Source organism: Hesperophylax consimilis, chromosome 29 (assembly GCF_061612785.1).
Source record: "Hesperophylax consimilis isolate HC1 chromosome 29, BYU_Hcon_1.0, whole genome shotgun sequence".
Lineage (NCBI taxonomy): Eukaryota > Metazoa > Arthropoda > Insecta > Trichoptera > Limnephilidae > Hesperophylax > Hesperophylax consimilis.
The window spans coordinates 6124749-6149997 of NC_142864.1; the positions used below are offsets into that span (position 1 = coordinate 6124749).

Here is a 25249-nt window from a genome sequence, read left to right on the forward strand (position 1 = left end):
AATTCTCTTAAAAACTCTTGAAATCCTTGAGGCTATGAAAAACTCCAATAATAAATTCTCTTAAAAACTCTTGAAATCCTTGAGGCTATGAAAAACTCTAATAATAAATTCTCTTAAAAACATAATCATAATTAGAGATTTTTAAAAATAATCACACTATATCAAAAAGAGACAGTATTGTAGACACAAATTTGAAATTACAAAATAAGTCATAAAAATCTCGAATTTCGTTTATAACAATGTTTGTTGCACAGATAATAGAAACAAAGGGAGAAATTGGGAAAAAAAGGGAGAAAAACTACAACTAAAATGCATAGACTATCAAAGAGGCTATGCAATGAAATTTATACTTTTGGTGTAGGTAGAAATAAAGGCGGGGCGCCGCTGTGCGTAGATGCCAGCAACAGCAGTATGGGTGAATGATGTTGGCGACACGAATACCAAAAACCGATCGACGCCCATCTCCCTTGTTTCTATTATTCTATTACAGTCAATTCATTTACACATTTTGAAGGTCTGGCAGTCCAGATCTAGTCACTACTACAAGAATATCATTAGAGATGTTTCAGTTATCATGGGTAAGGCAATTACTAAAAAAAAAAAACATTACTAATAAACATAAATTAACCAAAAAAAAACTTTAAATAACTAACTTAAAGATTTGTGGTGAGATTTCCTACTGCTGTGGTGTGTTATGTGGTAAGTCCGCTGGACCAATGATGTCTTAATACTTGAATCAATTTGCTGAAATAAATAATATTTTTAAATTATTGAAACAACATTAATAAATAATCAGTTATGATGTAAGATTTTCACGGCCAAAAGCATCATAGTATTTATTTTCGGGTATTACGCTGTGTTGAGGACAGCATCACAGTGTCTATCATCAGGGCAGATGTGTAATGATATCGTTACGCTAATGTGTAGCATAATACGGCATAATACCCCAAAAATAAATCACCATAAAACATTAATAATATTGTAAGAGGGGTAAGGCTCTCGACTAGCAAGCGGGAGGTCGCGGGTTCAAATCCCGGAAGCGCAAGCAAATTTTATTGGATTTATTTGTGTTGTTTGACAATTTACAGATTTTGCACGTTCCAGAGTGGAAGACACTCTCAGTATCGCCCTGGTGTAAGACCACCATTCATAATTGAAACGTCGCTTGAAATGGCTTTAGCCGTGTTTGGTGACCAGATCTGAATACCCAGGTACTTTCCCGCCTCCCTCTTCCTCATCTCCTCTCTCTCCACACTACCTCCAGCCTCACAACATACCCCAATTGGAGATGCCTCAATCTCACTGACTCCAGATAGTTGGGAGCAGTTGGAACTCTTGTGTGGTATTCACATTAAAAAAAATTACAAATTAAAATTATTATAAATTAAAAATGATTTAATACATAAAAGAAAAACAAACAAAAAAGCTGTAATATAAGTTCTTAAGAGGAAGCTAAAAGCCGAAAATGTGTATAATCTTGGTATACCTTATATTATAGGTAATAGGCATTAAAATCGCTTGACAAACGGAGTCTAGAAACGTTCGATTTCAAGCACAAAACTGGTTTTTATTTATTTTGTAAATAATTTTATAAGAAAGCAAAAAAAGTTAATCAATTGAAACTGTCACAGATAATCTTAGCTATAATACTGTATTTTTTAAAAGTTGTTTCCTTTATGCGTTACATTTATATTTCTTATTGAGTAATTTATTTTTTTATTTGTATTCTACTCAAGCGGACCGATAGAAAAACCTTCAATTTATATATCTAGCATATTTTTTGGTATTCATAATGTACACAAATTCGTTATAAAGATTAATCAAAATGGTGATTTAGAATTAAGCTTCGCCTTAACACAAAAACCCTAAATTATAAACCCTAAAAAAAAAAAAAAATAAATAAAAAATAAAAAAATTATAGAGCATAAGGCCATTGTAAGAGTTTGTAGGTGCCCATAATGTGAAGGGCTGTCCAAGGAAGAGGTGGATAGATTATGTGGAAGAGGATTGGAGCAGGACAGGAAAGACGGAAGACTAGGGGTAAATGGCGAGGAGCCGCAGCCAGTGGAGAACATTTCTGGATGAGAAATCCCACCCTGTGATGGGGCGCCGTGACGATAACTACAAATCCCTAAGAGTTCTTACTGGCTTCTTGGCTGGGCTGGATGCAGTGGACGTCCGGACGGTCGCGGGCGTCCTCCAGGACGGGCTGGACGTCGCCCAGCAGCGGACGCTGCGACGGATCTCCAGACCAGCAGCGCTCCATGAGGTCCCAGCATGCGTCCGAGAAGGTGGGCAGTCTCTCTGGACGGAGGCCTGAAATAAAAAAAACATGCATTATTAACGGACACAATGAAATGAAAATAAATTGAGTAAAAATCTCTTTATACATCTCTGTCTATTTATTATTATGATAACGAACTTGAGTGAAAAATATTATGGCTTAAAAAACCTTTTTTCATTTAAATCAACAAACGCTGATTATGAATATTTAAGCTTATAATTATAAATTATATTATTTATAATTATATGTAGAATTAATAAATCGTCAATTAACAATTATTAAAACCCTAAGAGACTTAAACGCCCTGTGATTGGTCGGCGGGTTCGTGTAGTCTCGCCCACGGGTTACCAGTGCAGAATAAAAATTATTTGAAAAATAATTTTTGCAGTGTAATGTGAAAATGCGACAAGCCAAGTAAACTTCACAACAAATGGAATATCATTTCGCCTGTAAGTACAAAATTAGAAAACAATTTCATTTTTATATGATTTTTCAAAGTTCTCATTGCCGTAAGCTTCCGCAATAGCCGGCGAAGCCGTTATCGCTAGTTGTTGGGAAGTAAGAGCTTCATAGATGCACGCACAGATGGCAGTGTATAGAGCTTGCGTGGAAGTCCGCAAGATGGAGCCAGTGGCCAGTAGTCGCCAGGGCCAGTGGGAAGGCTCCCAGATAATCTCACTGTTTCAGATTCCAATTAGCCAGCTAACTAGTTAGGTCGACTATCGAGTCACTTTTATAATACGCGGAGTATTAATAAATCGGTGATTAATCTAAAAGAACTATTTATTTATAAACTCCTTCCACGACGAGTTGGAGACCTGTTTGTACGAACACAACACTAGTGATAGGAAGCGATTACGTTTAAATACCGAGTATCAATACTCCACAACACTATTTTTAGTTATTGTTGTAGTAGCTGAAGGTGGTAGAAAAAATGCAATGATTTCTTTTCAAATACAAAAGATTATTATCAATGAATTGTTTTTACCTATGAACTTTGATTGGAAAAATGGAACTTAAATGCATCTTTACCATCTCTCCCAACGTAAATAGTTTCTTGTGGTAGTTAAGTTGAAACAAAGTTTGGTTTGAATAATTATTATCGAATACAGTAAAACCCCTATTTTACGTTTTTTAAGGGACTGAAAAAAAAACCTAAACAGAGGGAAAATGTAAATGGGGGTTATTGAATTTTATTTTTTATTACAAAAATTGTGTATATATATATATATATTAGGGATACTGAAGAAAAGAACTTTTTATTTTAAAAAAAATCATGTATATCATGGGGGGTATTGAAGAAAATCTGTCTGCTTCCAATCTTCAGCAATATCTAAATCAACACTTCGTGATTCTCCGCAAATCGATCTGTAGACCACATTATGCCTCTTTTTAAAACGGTCTATCCATCCATTTGAGGCAGTAAATCCTTCGATACTGAGTCGATCCGCGATGCGTAGCGCCTTTTCGCGAATAATCGAACAACCGACGGGAACATTGCTGGCCCTCGCACTGACGAACCACTCTTTCAAAATTTCTTCCAGTTTTTCATACTTCGACGTAGTAATATATTTACGTTTTTTCGCCATGACACCACATTGAATCGCACTTTTTTCGATAGATTCCCGATTTTTAATGATTGTAGTCAACGTAGTTATGGGTATACCCAAATCACGAGCCAGCGAAACACCTGAACCAACGTGTTTATTAACCTTTTCAAGAATGTTCTTTTTCTCTCGCACTGACAACGTTTTTCTTTGTCGAGACATAATAATAATATACGTAATACACTTTAGATTGTAATAAACTTAACGAAAACAAAACAAGAAATGTAAAAACTATGTGATGATCGCAAATAATGTCAGAAAGAAGCGTCACAAATGGAGTTGAAAACCGAATGACAGATGCGTAAATAAACCGAACAAATGATGCTACAGTATTTTACACATGGCTAAAATTCAAAAATGTCGGCCAATCACCGCGTTACGCACCGTACCCCGACCAATCACGGCACGGCCGGCTAAAATTGAAATATGTCGTCCAATCACCGCGTTGCGCGCCGTAAGCCGACCAATTACGGCACGGCCGTGTCAAGCCCGCTAAACTAACATTTTTTGAATATTTTCGACGTAAATTGCGGGAAAAAAAATGTAAAAAGCCAGTATCAAATGTACTAAAATATATCGGGACTGAAATAAGTACGCGTAATTGGCGAGAAAAAGTTAAATCTGGGGACGTAAAATTCGGGTTTCACTGTATTATTATTAATTTGTGCGTAGCGGAGTAAAGAAATTTTACCAATTGGGGATGTCAGAGTCTCACTGTCATACGGATGAGAGCAGTTGGGACTCTTGTACCGTATTCCTTGTCTTCATAGAATATGCAACTATAACCCTTATGTATAAAATTGTAAACATTTCAATCTACCCAAGGTAAAATCCCCATGAATTTTTATCAAATGAAAGTTAAACTTGAATAATTCAATTGAAATGTGATTTTTATACCGATTTGTGTCTTGCAATCTCTACCAGTCTTCATTTGAAAGTATTGCTGATGATGAACGTGTGGGCACGGAATCTGTTCTACTATTAGTGTCAATGTAATTGGCACGTTTCGTGTGTAGGTTCGGAAAGGGGAGGACACTTTAGCGTAAGCGAAGGTGTGCAATAGTATTGGTTAACAAAATCGGCGACATAGTAAAAATAATTGATAGCATATCTCATTGTATTATAATATCTTTGGGCCTAACCACGTTTAACATTACATGTAAAAAATACTAATTTCGATTGCTTGTCTGTCCTGCATAGCTTCGGTTCAATGAACTCTAAAACTCTTAATTTCTGTAAAATTAAACTTCATTTTTAAAATTGGAACTGTTTGTTTGAAGAATTCATAAGTGACAAACCTACAGAATTTTAACAGAAATTTTATATTATTGTCTTTTTCAAAATTGTAACTGTTTTGTCAAGAAACTGACAAAATATTCACTAAAAATGCCAAAATATTCATTAACGATGTCAAAATATTCACTAATGATGCCAAAATATTCACTGAAAATGCCAAAATATTCACTACCAATGCCAAAATTTTCACTAATAATGCGGAAATAAAAACATTGTCGTTACCTTTTCTGACCTTACACCAGAGCTGCTCCTTGTTCTGAAAGTGTTCAAAGGCGGACGGCAGTTTTACACTTCCCGCACAAACGTACCTGTAAACGAAACAACGTCATATTATGTAAAATGTGAATAAATTATCAATACATTTAGATACACAGATTGGTCTAATAATTTACATAGATAAATCTAAAAGAGCCAGTCGTTATCTTCTGTGCATGTGTCAGACCACGCTATACGCATCATTTGGGCATGGCCTAGACAGATGCGTTGTAGTGACAAACAAAGCCAGAGAGGGGGTCAGATCAATTGGGGAGCTGCCACGGAATATCATTTCCTTGTACGGGATCTGCCACCTTGATAGCTGACAGCCGCGTGATCACGGCAGCTCCGTAATTAATCTGATTTTCAAATATCGCAAGGGTAGCAGACCACGGCATATCATCATCGCCACGCCTACACTTGTCCATCATTAGGGTAGATGTGTAAAGATTGTGCTGCAGTCTGTGCTTACGCATGCATGTTCTTAATAGTTCTAGATTATTAATATGAGAGTATGGAATGTATCGGGAGCATCTCCTATCATCTTCCTATTTTCCTCTTCCTCTCCCCTTCCTTCAACACTAAATTAATTTTAAGATATTAAAACTTCATTTCCAATGAACTTTAGTATAAGAAACTTCTGTGGCTTGACTCTGATGTTCACTTGTATATTATGTAAAAGCTGTGTGTTTCTTACAAATTAATAAATATCCGATAATCGACAGCTACAGCAAAACTAAACACAGAAAACCATGTTAAATCATTATGTACCAGTGGACCCCGCAATGCTTCGCTATTGCTAATGTCTTTCTCGAGCGTCTCCGACTACTTCCACCATTCGCAACTGTATTACATCGACTTTAATTCGACTCGGAATCTCATTCTGGTGAAGACATTTTGCGTTAAGTATTCCTGAGGCATCCCCGACTTTTTCCAACATTCAAACTTTCTAAACACTACTGGCACAAATAAGAAAAAACCTTGAAATTTTCAGCAATATCGGTCGACTACTCTTCGAGTTTAGCAAGCACAAACATCGTCCGCAGGATGAAATTTTATATACTAAGATTACAAGATCTTCGAGGATTGGAGTTGACAACACGGTATCACATCTACATACATAAGCACACACTTCACCACAATCTTTACACATCTGCCCTGATGATGGCCACTGTAATGCTGTCCGAAGAAGGAGGTAGCCCAACACGGCATAATACCCCAAAAATAAATCACTATAATACTTAGGCCGTGAAAATTTCAAATCATAACTCAATTACTGTTAACCTGTGGTGTACCAGGAAATTCCTAGCTCAATTTCCAAAAGCTCAAATTCCAAAATCAAACGTCAAGTGTCCACTTAAATTTTTTTTTGTGTCGCATTATATAAGTATATGATAACAATTCTTCCAGATTTCGGTAGTTTATACAACTGTTGTTACTAATAATATTATTTTGTACAAGAAACCTGTAAATAAATAATGCTAAAAATATAATTATTCATTATGACGTAAAAATTTTGACATTTCTTACGAAGTTAATTTTCATAACTTTTCTTGGGTGAAATATTATAAAAATTACATCAAAATAATGTAGATAAAACTATCTTTCAGATGATGCCTCAAATCTATTATTTCCACAATCAATTTATATCAAAAATAATGAAAGAAGACGCTTTGACACTAAAAACGCGGCAAATATTTCGTTGGCATTCCACAGAAAAATTCTTTGTAAAAAATCTGAAAAGCTAGAAGTCATTCCGGTATTTGCTGCGTAAAGAACGAGAATAGCCCAAGCGATTGTGACCTTGTTCTACATACAAATTCCTTATACATAAGGGTCAAAATCGCACATCATTTTTTTTTTTTTTTTTTAATTCGTAGATAATGTGCTGCACTCACATATGCGGTTCCGAGATACGACGGGTTAAACTTTGTGAAATCAGATATGAGCACATCAGCAGAATGTTGCCTGTTCATTAATAATAATAATATAAAGTCACCAGAACAGCACGCCGAATGCGTACACGTCGACCGAGCTGTCGTACAGTCCCGTCATGAGCTCCGGCGCCATGTGCACCGGAGTTCCCACGATAGAGCCTGACATCATGGCCTCGGGTATGCAGAAGCCGAGATCGGTGAGTTTGGCCCGGTGGTCCTCTTCCAGCAGCACGTTCTTCAGCTTGATGTCACGGTGCAGAAGACCTTGGGAATGGAGAAAGCGAATGCCTGGAAATATAATAAAAAAATAATAAATGGAGGAACAATTGAGGAACGGCTGGCTGTGCGACCGTTTTCATACAAAATAAAATTTTCGATTTGAGGCCGAAATACTCTTTGCAATAAAACCAAAATAAGTGGAATATTTCTGAATGCATCCGAAAACTGTTATTGAAAGGTGATGAAATTCGCTTTCAAAATTTATTAATAGAAATAAACACATATTTTTAAATATTAAAATTTTGATCAAACATAAAAAATTTAAAAAAAAAAATGGTTCACTTTACGTTTTGGGTAACAAATTACTGATAATGTAAAAATATATAAAAACACACTTATTTTATTAGACAAATGTATTATAAGCATTAACGTAACCTTACTTTTTGGTGGTTTCATATTAAAATAATAAATAAAAAATTCACCAAGTCTCATAACATTAATTCAAATTGCGTTAAAGGTGCACATTTTAATTCTTCTGTGGTTAACTTCTAGATTTGAATATAAAGCGTAGTGTATTCTCTTCTAACACAATGAAACCATATTGTTCCCAAAAGCGAACAATTCACCTGAAGGGTTAAATCCAAAGGTATAGCAAATATCTATTTTATTTATTTGCGTTTTACATTATAAAACATAAGCCATTAAAGAATTCGATTTTTTATGATTTTCTCGGATAAAGAAAGCACTCAAACAAATTAAATAATTAATGATCGATTGCCCGGCGTCCTGCCAGCAGTGCTTCCTTTAATACTTCCGGAAAGACGCAATTTTTTCTGTTTATAGTCCGTTATCCCATGTATGCAGCATAAGGTTCAAATAACGATATCATACTGCTAAGAAACAGTTGCCTAGTTCGACGGACTTTCAGTCAGCATGCAATGGCGCTCGAGTATACACGAGTACACCGCAACACGTTTCGACTTTTTTTTTTTTATTTTTTTTTTTTATATTTACTCCACACAGGAGGCCCAGAAGAAAATAATTTCCCTCGGGGCCTATGTCATCTTTGGGGATGCTGTGTGGAGGGTCTTTTTGTGGAGAGGAAGGAGTGAACATGGGTCTTGAAGAGTCCCATGTTGTAGGAGGGAGGAAACACAAGAGGCCGGCAGTTCGTTCCACAGCCGAGCTGTTGAACTTAAGAACGAATCGTAGAAGCGACCCGTTCTCATGTGACAAGTGTCAACTGTGTACAAATGTTGGGCGCGCGTTTGGCGTGTATCCCGACTACGCACCGGTGCCGAAGGGATCAATGACGCTAGTTCCTCAGAGCATCTTCCATTGTAATACCGATAGAACAAGGACAGCATACCTACCTGACGCCTGTGCTCTAAAGATTGCAGTCCGTTTGTTAAGATTGGGGAATCTATCAAACGGACCGCCCGTTTCTGCACAGAGTCAAGGGTTTTTTTCAGGTATTTTGGGGCTCCAGACCAGAGATGGCTGCCAAATTCGACAGTAGGGCGCACTTGCGATTTGTACAGGGTGAGCAGTTGTGTACTATTTAAGTATCTGCGGGCCCTGTACAGTATGCCCAGCTTCTGAGAGGCCAACTTTACTCTGGCTTCGATGGAGCCCCCGTACCTGAGCTGGTCACTTATAGTTACACCAAGCATATCAATGGAAGGCCTGTTCGACTAGGCAGGCACCATACAAATCACGTACTGCCAGCAGGAGTCGCGGTAGAGCTTCCAGCAGGAAGAACCTTCGGGCAGTCCGTCATTAATAAATAAACATGTAATGACCTTCGACAATGTCCACGGCGACCTGCATCCTCTGTTGAAAGGTCATGTCAGCGTTTAGCAGCGCGCAGTGCAGGTCCCACTTGAGGCGGCGCGAGATCAGCAGCACGGCGAGACTGCCCCCACCATACGAGTGGTCAATCACGGAACCGCGCAGCGGCACTATCCTGTCGTGGGCGGGGATGTTCCTAGAAATAACAAAATAATTTATTTTAAAATTAACAAAAACTAAACTTTTAACGAACACAACACAATAATATAGAACTCTTTGTTGAAAGTAAAAGGTTCTACTTATAATTGTGCTTATTTACGTTACAAATAATAGGTCTGGATTTAGCTAGACTGTTCATTACCCGAGGGTTGGTAATTCTCTGGTTCGAGAAGCTTGTTGTCTGTCAATCTAATCTCACAAGTAATTGTTACACTCTAGCGACATCTGTCGGACTCTGGGGTAAGCTTTATGACTAGCGCCATCTATCGCTTAAATACTCATCTTTATTACCATACATCACATATAGTATAACTGATATTGTGGCAAGATGGTAGAAGTGTTTGATAGTACCTATTTATTCCACTAGAGTGCGTGAGCATTGTAATCAACATAAAGCGAAGTCTAATGTTCACAGAACTGTTGCCTACCAGTTTCGGTTACTGATACCTAAACCTCAGCTTTATAAGTTTGTATATCAGCAACTAATTTGCACTGAGAAGTTATGCTGTGGTTTAATTTCTCATACATATAAGTAATGGCAAACTACAAATTATTGCACTCCATGAAAATAGAAAAAAAACATCAACCTTAACCCTGTGCAGAAACGGGCAGTCCGTTTGGTAGATTCCCCTATATTAACAGGGGGATTGCAATCTTGAGCACAGGCGTCAGGTAGGTAAGCTATTCTTGTTCTAACGGTATTACATTGAAAGATGCTCTGAAGAACTTGCTTCATTGACCCCTTCGGCACGGGTGCATAATATGGAAACAACGCACACCCAACATTTGTAAACATGAGAACGGGTCGCTTCTACGACTCGTTCTTGAGAACAGCTCGGCTGTGGAATGATTTGCCGGCCTCTGTGTTTCCTCCCTCCTACAACAAAGGTCTTGAAGAGACACTCCTTCCTCTCCTCAAAAAGATCATCCACATGACATAGGCCCTGAGGGAAGTAATTTTCCTCAGGGCCTCCTGCTTGGAGTTAATGTAAAAAAAAACACAAAAGAAGATTTCAGCACAAAACACAATCCTGGAAATCAGTAAGTACCTGGTGTGGAAGAACTCCATGGCCAGCTCGTTGAAGTGGCGCTCGTCCGGAGGTACCACACTCTTGACGGCGCACGGCTCGTACCCCGCCCAGGGGCCCTTCACAGCGTACACCACTCCATACTGTCCACGACCTAAACAATGGAAAATAATAATTATCATTATTCTATTATTATTTTGGCACAGTAAGGGAAAGGTTAAATCTTATATTTTATGTAATCTGTATATTCTCATATATTATGTAAACTCTTTTTTGTTACTGTATTTAAAAAACATAATTGCATTGTATGTAAAAGCCCTATAGGCGTTTAAATGAAAATAAATAAATTCTAGCACGGACAATCGATAAAGCCCTAAATCAATATGATATACGATATGAACGAAATCCGTCATCTATGGTCAGTTAAATTATGTAGCAAATTATCGTAGACATGCATGAAACAATATTTCAATAAACACCGATTTATCGGCACTGAAACTGTAAATAAATTTTGTTAGCGATATTTGCAAGCATGGTCAAAATATTCTTCGGACAGTAGGTAGACAAAAGCCGCTACTTTTAGCGTGACCTCCAAGGTGTCGGATAAACTATCAATGTGCACAACTTTTTGGATAATATTGTTCGTTACGCAAAATAACTGACTTATTAATGAATGGAGGTGAACTAAGCTTTTAGAACTGAAAGAAATCGTATACACAATCCACAGATTTAATTAATTATTATATTTATTATACAGGGTGTCCGGAAACTCGTAGTACAAGCGGGAAACTGGTGAATCTACATCACATTTGGAGTCGATTTTGTAGTATATTTTTTTTTTATTTGAGTTTTCGTTATCGAGTAAATCGAGTTTGAAGTTGATTTTTTTTTTTTTTTAATTTTTTTTTTTTTAATCAAATTCTTATAAATTATTACTGAAGATCAAAGTACCCAACTAATTAAAACTATTTGAAAGTAAAACAAATGAAGAAACTCGGATTTGAAGCATTATTTTGAAATCACCCTTCATTTAACCCGGTGTAATTATAAAATATTTCTGCTCTGCAGGGTTAAAACATCTGTTATTCAACCCTAAACACCAGAAAAAACTTTAACCCTAAAATAGCCGAAAAATATTTTTTTTTGGTTTTTTTTTTTTTTTGAAAATGCTCAAATCAAAAAACTTTATGTTTTTTTGGGTTCCCCATGTGGTGTAGATTCTCCAGTTTCCCGCTTGTACTACGAGTTTCCGGACACCGTGTATTAAGAGCGCAAGGCTGATGTAAGCGTAATGAGTAAGATTAAGAAAGGGACGCTTAAATGGTTTGCGCATGTAGAGGGAATGAGCGAAGGAGTGTAAGGAGGATATATGATGCGAATGGTAGCAGAAGTCGGGGACGCCCGAGCAAGACATGGCACGATCAAGTGAATCAGATACTCGAGTCGGGCCATGTCAAGAGTCAGAATAATAGAAGAGTATGTATGAATGTGAATGAGGCAAGAAGTGTGTGCCAAGACTGAGTTGTTTGGCGGTCCGTCCTCTCTGCCTACCTCTGCGGGGAAACGGCGTGATGGTTAGTTAGTTAGTTAGTTATGAAATCTCCTGTTATTTACAAAAATGTGCAGTGTAAATGGAATCCGCTATAATCCGATCTTACAGTAATCAGAACCATGGGGTGACAGGAGTGGGGTAAACGGGTGGAAAACACGAGAAGCAGTGAAGAAAAAATTGTAATTTTAAAGAGACTTGAAAGTGAAGAGAATTCTTTAAGTTAGCAAGGGAATATAACATTGTTCAATACACAGTATCCGATATGAAAGATAAAAATATCAACCTGTAAAAAACAAAGCTTTTATACCAAAATACTTCTACTTTGAAATGTCTTAAATGTCTAATTTGGTTCGACACTTTGTAACTTTGTGGTTTGTAACTTCCTTCCCAGGAACAGAAGTCAACCGAGCTGACAACCTTGCCAGATGCCGATCGGTTAGGACCGAAATTTATTTCGTATATTAACTGCGGTAATGAATATAAGAAATTAGTATATGGCTGCGTGTGTATGAGTGATTGCCACCAAAAGTTGATAGAATGCATTGTCATCAACAATGAGTCTATCTGCCGAATTTCAACTCTATCAGATTTCCGGAAGTGGGTTAATTTCCCCTTTCAAGATTTGGATTCATTCATGAAAACAAAAGTGAAATTGAAACAAATGTATTTAAAAAGAATAAAATTTTCTGTCTAGGTTAAAGTAATGGAAAAGATTCCAGTATCTGAAAAGTCGCTATATCAAATAGGCTTGGTTTTTAAATGTTCAAAACGCAGTGGCGGTTCTTCCCTTAGGTCAATTTGTATTTGACCCCCCAAAATTATAAGACAACAAACAATAATAACAAATTATGTGCATCAAAACAACTGTCTTATTCTTTATATATTTGAAATATACCACGAAACAGCAGAGCTGCGAGCGACGGTGGCGAGTGACAAGCAGTCACATCTGTTGTCTCTAATAGAAGCTTTCATTCACAAGTCCACACAATTCGCTGGTTCAATTTAAAGAATGTCCCAACTTTGGCATCTTCAGTCACTATGTGAGCCATAGAATAAACGAGATGGCACTATGTCTTTCGTCCAAGTAAAAATTAGGTACCGAAGAAAGCTCAGGGAAGCTTAGGTCATGGCCGTGAGGGAGACAGAACAATGAATATTATACATTTTAAAGAGATGGTGACATAAACATATTGTGTAGGTTTTTCATTTTACACGGTTAAAAAAAAACACAAAAAATGTTCAAATAACCGCCAGTGATAATTCAGGTCTGAAAGGGTTAACTTGTAAAATGTAATGCATTTTTAATAATAAAAAGTTTGGGAATATTCTCAGATACACATTACCATGCATGAAATTGCTTGTGGGAGAGACGAAGCTAGGTTATGAATCTTCGGATTTGATTCGTTGACACTCACCGATCTCCTTGCCCAGGTGCGGCAGACCATGGCACACCAAATCCCGCAGAGAGGTGCTTTCCAGACAGAGGCGGGCGAAGCGGGGGGCGTGCAGCTTCCTGACTGACAGCTTCAGATCCTCAGTTTGCTGGAGGCGCGCCGCGTGATGGTCGCTCAGGGCCTGCAGGGCGCTCTGGAACTGCTCGTGGGAGAGGCGGACACGCTCTCGGAGCTGAAGGAAAGGGTGTTTGGGTTGGATTAGATTTAGTAGATGAAATAGCTTATCGGTATAATAGGTGAAGCAAGACTTAGAATTTGGGGCGCTTAAAACTCAAGAACAGAGAATCAGCATTTATGGACTGTTGAAGCACTTTGTGGACTGTTGAAATCAAAGATATTAGAAGAACGAGATGTGCTATGAGCAGTTAATACTATGTGGAATTGTTTTGCCCAGTGTCGCCGGTTTTGTTCACCAATACTACTGCACACCTTCGCTTACGCTAAGGTATCCGCACTAATACATAGAACAGATTTCTGTGCGTACACGTCCCGATAGTATTCAAAGTACCCTAATTAGGTAGTACTCCGCCTACGGTCCGGCGGCCAACATAGCATATCTCGTTCTTCTAATATCTTTGGTTGAAATAGACGTGATGGTCATCAGACATATGATGAGTTTGCAACACCACACAACCATGGATATAGAATGGACAATTGATTCAATAGAAAAGAGAATTGACAGTGAAATGGACAAGACAGGGCAAGAATAATTTCTAAAAGAGGGACAAAATGGGCCGAAAGTGCCTAAATAGACAGGAATGGAACAGAAAGGACCAGAATGCACAAGACACAGTCAGAATGGATCAGAAGGGACCGGAATAAACAAGAAAGAACCAGAATGGACCAGAATAGATAAGAATAGATAAGAATGGACCAGAAAGGACCAGAATGGACCAGAAAGAACCATAATGGACCAGAAAGAACCATAATGGTCCAGAAAGAACCATAATGGACCAGAATGGACTAGAAAGGACCAGAATAGTTGAAAGTGAAAAAGTTACGTGAATGTATCGGCACGACTAATATTTAATCAGAATGAAAAAAAAAATAGTTAGGAATTTGCCGAAAGGACAAACATAACATAAAAGTGGACCAGAATTTAGAAAACTGATGAAAAATAGGTAACAATGACAAGAATGAAGACAAAAAAAAATTGAATAAATCACGAGAATGAACCAGCATGAAAATAATAACAAAACTCCCAGAATGCATGGTTTACCTGCATCGATATGAGACGTGCCAGCTTGGTAGCATTCAGAGAATCAATGGTGTCCAGCGCTACCTGCTTTCTCCACTGCGGACTGGCCACACAGCAAGACCTGCCTCCACCCACCGATATCGATAGTCTGCAGCAGAACACACCAACACACATTAATAATACATAGACCGCAATTGCTTCATTCTGACTCTTGACATGGCCCCACTCAAGTATCTGGTTCATTTGATCGTGCCATGTCTTCCTCTTCTCCTTACACTCCTTTCTTCATTCAACCAAAAGACCCAACTGCTCCCAACCGTCTGGAGCCAGTAAGATAATAGCATCCCCAATTGTGGTATGTTGCGAGGCTGAAGGTAGTGAGGAGGGGAAGGAGATGGGAAAAAGGAAGGTTGGGCTGTTCAGGCTATTCAGATCTGGTCACTGCCTAAATGGTGGCCTTACAATAGGGCGATACTGAGAGTGTCACCAAATAAAATTAACTTGCGCACGACAGTATGGTAGTCAGAAGAGTGATGTGGATCGCTGACTTACCTTCACCGATAACGAAGCCCATAGATTAACTGACTCCAATTTATAAATTAAAACACTGATTGAAATAATACGAACTTTATTGTTCATTTAAAGTTACAAGGAACAACCGTAAATTTATCAGAAGGTAGAGGATAAAAACTGTCTAACTGTCAACGAAGGGCGCGAGAACTCGAATGATTTACAAAATGGCTTGCGTTCAACAGCTGACAGCGGCACAAGGCAGAGTTGCGAACTTTCAAACATTGCCAGCGGCCAAAAAGAATATTAACCCCTCCGACTTTTCGCGAACTTGAAGCTAAAATGTCTTTATCGAAATGTCAATTTCACGAAAACGTTGTGTTATTACCGCCTCACAATCAAAGCTCTATAAATGAAACATTACTGAACGGAGCCGAATAGTAAAAACTGTTTTAGAAAGGTTACAAAATAGGCTTTCAAATTGTTGTATCATAAATAAATATTAACATTTGTAAATATTTAAATTTAGAATGGAAACATGAAAAAATTGTAAAAATGACTCACCTGTAATGTTTTATGTAAAAACGATACTAAAATCACGGATAATGTAAAAAAAAAAACACTTATTTCATCGTACAAATGTACAATAAACAATTCTGTCACTTCACTTTTTGACCATTTCATACAAAATATATTTTTAAAAAAATAATTAAACTTGCGAGGCGGGTCGGCACGTCAAACGGCTTTCTTGGCGTCGTTTTACGATTTGGCGGGTAAAATTTGCTTCCACTGAGTAGGTCTTTTTACGGGTTTCTATGGATAACTTTGAATAGAGATGTGAAGCTTCATTCAATACGAATATTCTACTTTTTGTTTTAGGGATGTCACTAGAAGAATAACGGAGTTATGACGATTTTTGTGGAAACACACGCGTTGACGTGTAAACACGCTTATTGTACTTGACTGCTATCGTTATTTTATCGTGTATATCTGCTTACGTTGCTGACCGGTTAAACTTAACTACACCGGGATTTGTTCGCGCAATCTTTGGATTACTAATAGCGAGCCTAACCCCTCGACCATGGAGACCGCCTTGCATTCATGGCGAATCTCCAAATTTCTCATTCGGTCACACACGTCAGATCACAACATTGAAATTTGATGAATTGTTCAAATTCTTAATCTCACAGCATTATCAAATTTGAAAGGGGCTCTTGCGAGGCATCAATAAAAGAAATTATATCAACATTATTCACAAGAAAATATCTGTAATAAATATAACTCCAAAACACGAAATGTGCATTAGAACCGAAACGCTATGTTTTATTAACAAATCTCTCCAAATCTGGGAGGAATGGGAAAGGACACCCGGAATGAGGCATTCCGAAGTTCTCGTAAACGGACCAGACCCAAGGCGAACCAGACAACTATTCAATATGAACAGAAACTCACTGAGGGAACTGGTAGGACTACTAACGGGACACTGCCATCTCAGGAGACAAATGCAGTTGTTAGGAGTGGAAAACACCAACAGGTGCAGGAAATGTGAAGAGGATGAAGAGAGTCCAATTCACCTTTGGTGCTAATGTCCCGCTCTGTTGGGAACAAGGCTCAGATACCTGGGAAGACGCATTGTACAACCAGAAGACATAGCCACATATCCAATGAAAACCCTGGTGAACTTTATTAAAGGGAAAGGGATTACCGTTAAAGGGATGAGGTAGAATGGGAGATAGCACAATGGGTCTATGGCCTAAGTGCTCACGAACCTTACGTCAACCGTCTCCCATATTAAAAAAACAAAACTCAAGTTATCTCCACAACTATTTTTTATTGAGATTTGAAAGAAATATTGTTTTTAACAATTATCAATTAAAATAATTGTAGAAAATATGAGAGATTTGCTAAAAATACAAATTTTCGGCTCTCCTGAACATTTCGTGTTTTGGTATTGCATCCGAATGCTTCTCAGATACAGATATATTTGTAACGTTTCTAACCTGTGGAAGAATCTTCTGAGATGATCGACAAGAGCATGCAAGAAAGAGAAGGACGCACATTGCTGCAGGTTGAGGGAGCGAGTGACCAGCAATATGCGACGAACCGCTTCTGAAGCCGGTCGTCTACCTCTCCCCTCCTCCAGTGACTCGAGGCATCTGAAAAAAGAAAAAGAAAATCGGTTTCAATCTGTTGACACAACTATATGCATCCACTACGGCGACATCAATGCAAGCGACTCTGATTTTGTCCTCTATAGAGTTTTAAAAATTGACACGAACATGTGCCCAAAAAACATCCATCAACTTAACACCAACAAAAAGAGAAATCTACTAAGACAAATGATAAACAGATCAAAACAATTTCCAGATGCTTGTAAAGAACCTTTACATAAATTTTCCCAGCCCACAAAATGCCCTATCTTGGGCGCCAATAATCACGACAATTGGTTGAAATTCATAATTCTAGGCACAGCATCTTTAGCTGATAATCAACAAGTAGCAAGGTTTCAAACCAATTACTGATTTCGAAAATCATTCTCTTCCGTTTTAAAATACCAAAGGAGTTAAGATATCTTAAAAAGGGTTCCTTCAGAACAAACTCTATCTGAATAAATACGATCTGATAATTTAAAATGCGTTCAGAAAATCTCCAACTGTTGACAGAAACACAGAGCTCAAAGAGCGTCAATAATTTACATCAATAAATGACAAACTCACCTTTGCAGCGTGCCGAAATAACTGTCTCTCAAACAGTCCACATATTTCACCAACTGGGCGCTGATATTCATGCTCAACCTCGCCAAAACCGCCCGCTGAACTTCCAGAGAGGCCTGCTTGAACGACACCTGCGTGGCCTTACAGCAATCCACGTCCACTTTGACATTGTAAACGTTGTCACTCTCAGCTTTAACGTCAAAAGTGACGCCGTTCAATTTGGGCTCAACGGTTTCGACGACGGGCGATTCGAGTTCGATCGGCCTGACTAAGTTCAGATTGTTAGAGAATGGGTCCCTATCGACGTTTATATTATTCGAGAATGCGTCCCGGTCAAAGTCCAGATTGGTTGTGAAACTGGTTTCACTTATCGGAGAGTCGATAACGTCGTATTCTTGCAGGTATTCATCGGTAATATTGTCTAACAGATCCGGTCTAGGTTGATAGCAGTCGTTAAGCGGCTGGATCGGAATCTCGGTTGTTATGTTGGGAGTCAGCTGATTTATATTGCCGTGTAGGACTCGGTCGTTGTAGAAGATGGACTGAGGTCTTTGGTTGACACAGTCTGCGGAGACGTGGCAGGAGGTATCTAAAAGACAGACAGAAAATCAATTGTTAATACTAGTTAATCCCACAGGCTAATTTATTCGCTTTTGGAAACAGCTCATACATGTCTCATAGAAATCATTGTGTCCCCCTTACTGTCATGGTGAGAAGTATGATTTAAACGGTGTGAGAAAGCAAAAACACCACACTTTATACTCAAATCTAAAATTTAACCACACAAAAATGTACATCTCTACGAGACCAACGTTTCCAACTACAATTTAAAAAAAAATTATGAAATTTTTTATTCATTATTTTGACACGAAAGGACAAAAAAGTGGGGTGACAGTAATGTTTATACAGTAGAACCCCGTTAATTCGAACCCCGATAATTCGAACCCCGATAATTCGAAAAAACACATAATTCCAAATTTTCGCCAAAAAAATATCGATAGAAAAATTTTTTCACACAAAATTGTTTTTTAATTCGAAATTCATTAATTCGTAATTCGAAATTTATTTTAGTCCGCACACGAAAATTTGTTTGTGTAATCCGAAAAACTTTTTTGCGAAAATAAATCATTAAATTTCGTATATCTGAATCTAAAAGACAGCCATGACGGTAAAACGCCGAAAAGTGTAGTTTTACGTGGTTATACATCGCCCTAATTAGTATTATTATTTTGTAAATCGGAATCGATTTACACTGGAATGTCATATTTTTTCCAATTTATTTCGAATATCCGAGTTAGAAGGGCCGAGAAAATTCGTTTTACGCAGAAATATGTCGTAGTATTATGAATTTACACCAAATATCTGAATTCAAAGGGTGGGCTGCGACGGAATTCGAACGCTAAATTTCAATTTAAGCGGAAATACGACATATTTTTACGAATATACTTCAAATATCTGAATTAAAAGGCCGGCCGCGACAAAAATCTGCTGAGAAAATTCGATTTACGTGGAAAAATATTGTATTTTTACGAGTTTATTTCAAATATCTGAATTTCAAAGAACCGACGCCATGGATATCGGCTCCGAAATTTCGATTTACGCGTAAATATATCGTATTTTTCGAATATCCGAGTTTAAAGGACCGGCCGCGACGTTAATCGGCCGCGAAAATTTGATTTTCGCGGAAATGTGTGGTATTTTTATGAATTTGCTTAGAATAACTGAACTTGAAGGGCCAATCGCGGCGGAAATCGGCTGCGAAAATTCGATTTAAACGGGAATAATTCATATTAATACGAATTTACTCAAAAGATACCACCGGAATTTGAAGGGGCGGCCGAGGAACTCGATTTACACCGATTTTTTTTTTTTTTTTTTCATAATATTTCGAATTACGTGGGAATTCGTTAATTCGAAATTTGATTTTTGATGTCCGCTGGATTTCGAATTAACGAGGTTCTACTGTAATACATTTGTCTAATAAAATATGTGTTTTTATTTTGTTTTTCATTACAAGTAATTTTTGTATAAAAAAACCTAAAGTGAGCCATTTTCAAAACTTTTTCATGTTAGCATTCAAAAATTCTTATATTTCAGAGTTATGTTTATTTGTAATAATAAAATTTGAAAATTTCATCGCATCACAAAAACAGTTTTTAGTTTTAGGATAATTTCAGAAATATTCTATTTATTTGGATTTTATTACAAAGCGGAAAAAATCTGACCATCTGCCAGAATATGCCAGAGGCCTGAGAGGTTAAGTTTGCTGAGTTAAACAGGGTCCAGATGAGAGAAAAAATGTGGAAATTTCATCCATATTTGTCTTGTGTCCTGGAACCCAATGAATCAAAGATGTGAATTATACTAGAGCACACAAAAGCTTGATTTTGTCGTATCAATGTGGATATTTAGAAGACATTAATGCCATTATATCCTGTGATTTATCAATAAACTAATTATTCTTACCACGTCCTTCCCAATCTATGCAGTTAATACTGTTCTTCATCTCCTGCAGGACTCTCTGTACAATGGTAAACAATTCTTGTTTCTTCTCTTCCCCTGTGAACTTCTCGTGCAGTGTCTGAAAAGCATTACATACTTTATTCATTAAAACACAACAGATTGTATTCAAATTAGCAATCCCTTCCCCATTCTATTCCAGAAAAGTATAAATATTTTCCCTAAATAAAAATGCTATCTAAGTTTCAATCTCTTAATAATAGTATAAAATAAAGTCTCTATCCGAGTCTGTCTGTTTATGCGCTTAGTTCTTCTAAACTACGCAACGGATTTTGATATGGTTTTCACTATCATTTGGAGAATTTCTTCCGGAAGGTTTACATATATGATACATGCATATTATATTTATAGAAAGTGGAGAAAAGTTGATGTTTTATAATCGAGACGTAAAAATATATTTTCAGGCACTACATTGCTAACGCTGGCTAAAACTCGTGAGATTTATCAAAAATAATGTACATACTACGGAATTGTATATTTGAAAAAGGCCAACAGAAAAGTCCACTGTGATATAAGTCTATTACCCCCAGCAACGTCGGTTAGTCTTATAAAAACATAAATTTGGTCGCCTTTTATGAAAAATAAATTGAAATGTTAGTGATTTTCATGAAATACACAATTGATAAAAACAAGAATATGGAAACCGGTTTCGGTAGTGCAATAATTGGTAGAAATATCCGTCATTTATCTAAAAATATAAAAATTTGTGACCAGAACAAATGAAAGATTTCGAATAAGGTAAAATACTGAAAATTTTATTTAAATTTGATCAATAGTTCAGAAGTTATAGCTATTTTTATAACCTGATAAAAATTTTAATGAATGATATAACTTACGTCATAAAGCTGCTGTTCCATTATGGCGACGTAGTGAATTTTTCTGGGAACAATTTGCATCTCTCTCGCCATGTCAAAGGAGGAAATGATGAACTGCTGCAGCAAAGCATTGTGAATCTACAAAATAAACACAATGATCATGTACAGGTCAGTAACTGAGTTGACAGATGCCTTGAGTTCCATTCCAGGCTTCGCGGATTCAATCCTTCGCCAGCTAAGTCCTCCATCATTGGACAAGCAACAATTTTCCACTATAATAACGGCAGTAAGAGATATTCAAATAGAATAAGAATGGTAAAATGGGTAATAACTGCCATTGACATAAATACAAAGTCGTATTATGTTCATACGAATCGAACAAAAAATATGGCACGTTCGTGTTTCCAGATTGAAATTAAATAACGAAACGCACGAGAAAAGAATAGCCACAAAAAATTTGTGCGTATGAATGAAACGGCTACAAATAACATCATTCATAGCTAAATGAACGGAACACATTAGAAAGAGATAACCATTCAAAGAATATGTGTACGGGTGAAATGGCTATATTATTATGAACACCCCTCGTTTCTCTATATACAGCGTCCCACTGACAGGCGAGCGATGTCCACGGCTAGCATGAAGTCACAGATGAGCGACAAGCATTTTTGTATAGACGTCACTGAACACATGCTTGCCTGTCAGTGGGCGGCTTTTACCCTTAATCTTGATGAACAAACGAGCGAGCAGAGCAGTAGAATACGACGTATTGTCACTAGGTTGTCCTTCATACTCTTATGTGTTTCTGCGTTCGCTGTCTCACTTTATTTTATTCGAAAAGCATTGGCAGTGTTGTTAAAAAATTGTATTTATTGAAATAACAAGTGATGGAAAGAAACATCAGATTTGGTTTTTGCTTGGGCATTTTTTCACAAAAGAGTTCAGAGCGACGTGTTTGTGGCTTATGTGCGATACTAAACGCAGTAAATCACTGGTTTTTCCACAGGACCCAGTTCAGTGCAACCATGCGCGTTGTGTCAGTAACATGGGGTGACATGGGGTGACCCGCGCACTCACCTGATTTAGTGTCGACTTCTTTCTGTGGGGCTACCTAAAGAAAAATGATTTTAAACATCGACATCGGATCGAATTCGGGAGGAAATTGCTGCTATACTCGTCGAGATGTGCCAAAATGCGGCCGAAAACTTCAAAAATCGCCTTCATCAATGCATCACTGCTGGGGGACATCATCTTTCTGATGTTATCTTCAGGACTAGATGCATAAAACAGCATGACGTACCGAATAAAATAAAATAAACCCCATTTCTGTATGTTGTTCCGTTTCTTTTTAAATAGCCCTTCAAAACAGCACCGTCTATTTTGCTGCACCCTGTAGTAACTTGTCGCTACACTTATATTATCTTAAAGTTTTACGTACTATTATTGAGAATAACTACCAAATAAGTAAGTGTGCACCATAGCGTAGGGAGTGTGGCGAACCCATCGCTCAGGGAGTGGAAACATGACGTGCAATAGCCATCCCAAGCTAAGGTGTGAGCTACCGTGCTCAGGCTGAATGACCTGGGGAACAGTGTCACGAACGGTGCCTCCGAGAAACAGGGTCGCATCTTGGAGTATTTAGACCTTACTCCAGCACTCGGGGCTCTGCTGGAGTAGAACTTCTATTTCCCTAGATACCCGTGGGACTAATATTGGATCATTTGAAAACTCCCTTTTCCCTCGTGGGTCCTTCAAGGAACCGAGAGGGAGTGGACTCTTCTGCCATGGGGCCTTCAGGGAACCAAGGAGGAGACTCCTCCGTCGCGGGGCCTATAGGGAACCAAGGAGGAGTGGAGAGGAGAGACGAAACCCTCTTCCATCCCGGGGCCTTTACGGAACCAAGGAGGAGTGGAGAGAAGTGACGAGACCCTCTTCCCTCGTGGGGCCTTCGGGGAACCAAGGAAGAATAGACTCGTTGCGGGGCCATTTATTGTTTTGTAATATGGTAAACCTATACCTTTTCAAAGTCAAAATTTCCTTAAGTGGGCAATCATTACCAATTTTAATCCTACTGTCTTTTTTTTACACATTATTCTGTAGAACTTATCTATTAAACGCATTGAATCTGTTCAACATCGGTTCTTAAGAGGGATTGCTAGGAGGCTAGGTTTAGAAAAAGGCAAATACTTATATGATGAAATTGAACTAACTCTAAACCTCTCTTCTTTGGAAGTCCGTCGGCAAAGAAATTACCTCCTTTGCTTCTTCAAAATTATAAATGGTATTATTGATTCACCTACTCAACTGCAACTCATTCCCTTCAATATCCCCTTGCAAAGACTCAGAAACAATGAACTGCTCTTCCTCAACCATCATTCGACAAATCATGGATATTATGCACCATTGTCCAGAATGTGTAGACTGGTCAACTCAAGTCAAAACCTTAACTTTTTTGGGATAAGTCTGAATGGTTTTTGCCAGTCGCTAAACAAGTGACGGAATATTATAAGTGTCCTGTGGTCCTGACCCACGGCGTATTCTTGACTAGATTCGACTTGTCACTTTATTTTCTTATATTATATCTACCATATGTCTTTGCTTTCATGTACCTTTGTCTACTCCTGTATTTTTCATTTTACTTTATTCGTGTAATTATTTTGTAATTTGGACGATGTCCGTTAATAAATAAATAAATAAATTACTTATAAACATAATTTAAGAGTATTAGTTCATCTTACCTCGCTCAATTCGTTGCAATCGTCCAATATATAATTTCTCAAGCATCCCTTACTGAAGGTGACCAGATTATATATAAACTCGTCCCTCTGCAGAACGTTGTCCACACTTGTCGAGCCGACGTTCGTTGTGAAAGGCGTCTTGTTTTTGTTATGCTTAGTAGGGCTGTCTTGTGTCGCTTCGACGCTGTTCAATTTAGAGTCATCCACGATTAACCAGTGACCGGTGAATTTTTGTTGAGATAGCGGATGTGCTGAAAAAAATTTAAAGAAAATAAGCTGAAAGTGTAATGAATGTGCGTCTATAAGAGAGATGGCATTAAAGCGAGACAACTGTAATAAAAGTATGCACGGTTGTTGGGAAGTAAGAGCTTCACAGATGCACTCATAGAGGGCAGTGAATAGAGCTTGCTTGGAAGTCCGCAAGATGGCAGCTAGTAGCCAGTAGTCGCCAGGACCAGTTAGAATGCTACAAGACAAACTTAGTGTTTTCAGATCTCATTTAGCCAGCTTCTAGTTAGGTTGACTATCGAGTCACCATTGCAATACTTGAAGTATTAATAAATCCCTGATTTAACACATTGTCGTTGGGACACGGCATTTGCCGTTTTGCGCAAACTGTCGGTCAACTGCGGGACACGGCAAATGCCGTTTTTGTCGACTGTCGGTTTTTAGCGGGAAACGGCATTATACAGGTTTGTTATCAGCGTGAAATAAAACGCCTTGAAGAGTAATTTGCTACCTGGGTGCTAGGCGACAGTCTGTCGACGTTATTTGAGATGCCTTGTCCGGATTGGCTAGTGCGCCGCTTGTAAAGGCGTCGCGCGTCGCCACAAATCTACAGTTTTTATGCGATCTCAATCTCCAGTTAAGTTTGAGTCATTTCACGTTTTCAACTATTTTTCATACCGCTCGCACTGTTTGGTATTTTATTATTTGAATATATTAGCTTGTATAGAACTTTATCCCTACAAAAATGTCTTTACAAGCCAATGATACATGCACTTATGGTGTGTGATGGATTATCAACATATGAAGTGTACTGATTCCTTGAAAGAATAAATACTATCATTCATAAGTGGAATGGGCTCTTCAATTAGGCGAGGCAACCGCAA

The 25249-nt window shown here is 37.9% G+C and overlaps 1 protein-coding gene across 1 annotated transcript in view; it reads right to left on the minus strand.

The window, feature by feature from the left end:
- Nucleotides 1-1744: 1744 nt before the first annotated feature.
- LOC149409824 (uncharacterized) overlaps nt 1745-25249 on the minus strand; it is a 51428-nt gene continuing 27923 nt past the window's right edge. Inside the window, exons 6-17 of the mRNA XM_089649083.1 lie at nt 24138-24388; nt 21421-21537; nt 20531-20645; nt 18068-18653; nt 17351-17506; nt 14862-14988; nt 13604-13814; nt 10658-10790; nt 9401-9585; nt 7442-7667; nt 5410-5495; nt 1745-2316 (exon numbers count right to left, since the gene is read on the minus strand). Coding sequence (XP_089505209.1) covers nt 2132-2316; nt 5410-5495; nt 7442-7667; nt 9401-9585; nt 10658-10790; nt 13604-13814; nt 14862-14988; nt 17351-17506; nt 18068-18653; nt 20531-20645; nt 21421-21537; nt 24138-24388 — 2378 coding nt within the window. The 3' untranslated portion in view covers nt 1745-2131. The remainder of the gene's footprint in view (nt 2317-5409; nt 5496-7441; nt 7668-9400; nt 9586-10657; nt 10791-13603; nt 13815-14861; nt 14989-17350; nt 17507-18067; nt 18654-20530; nt 20646-21420; nt 21538-24137; nt 24389-25249) is intronic.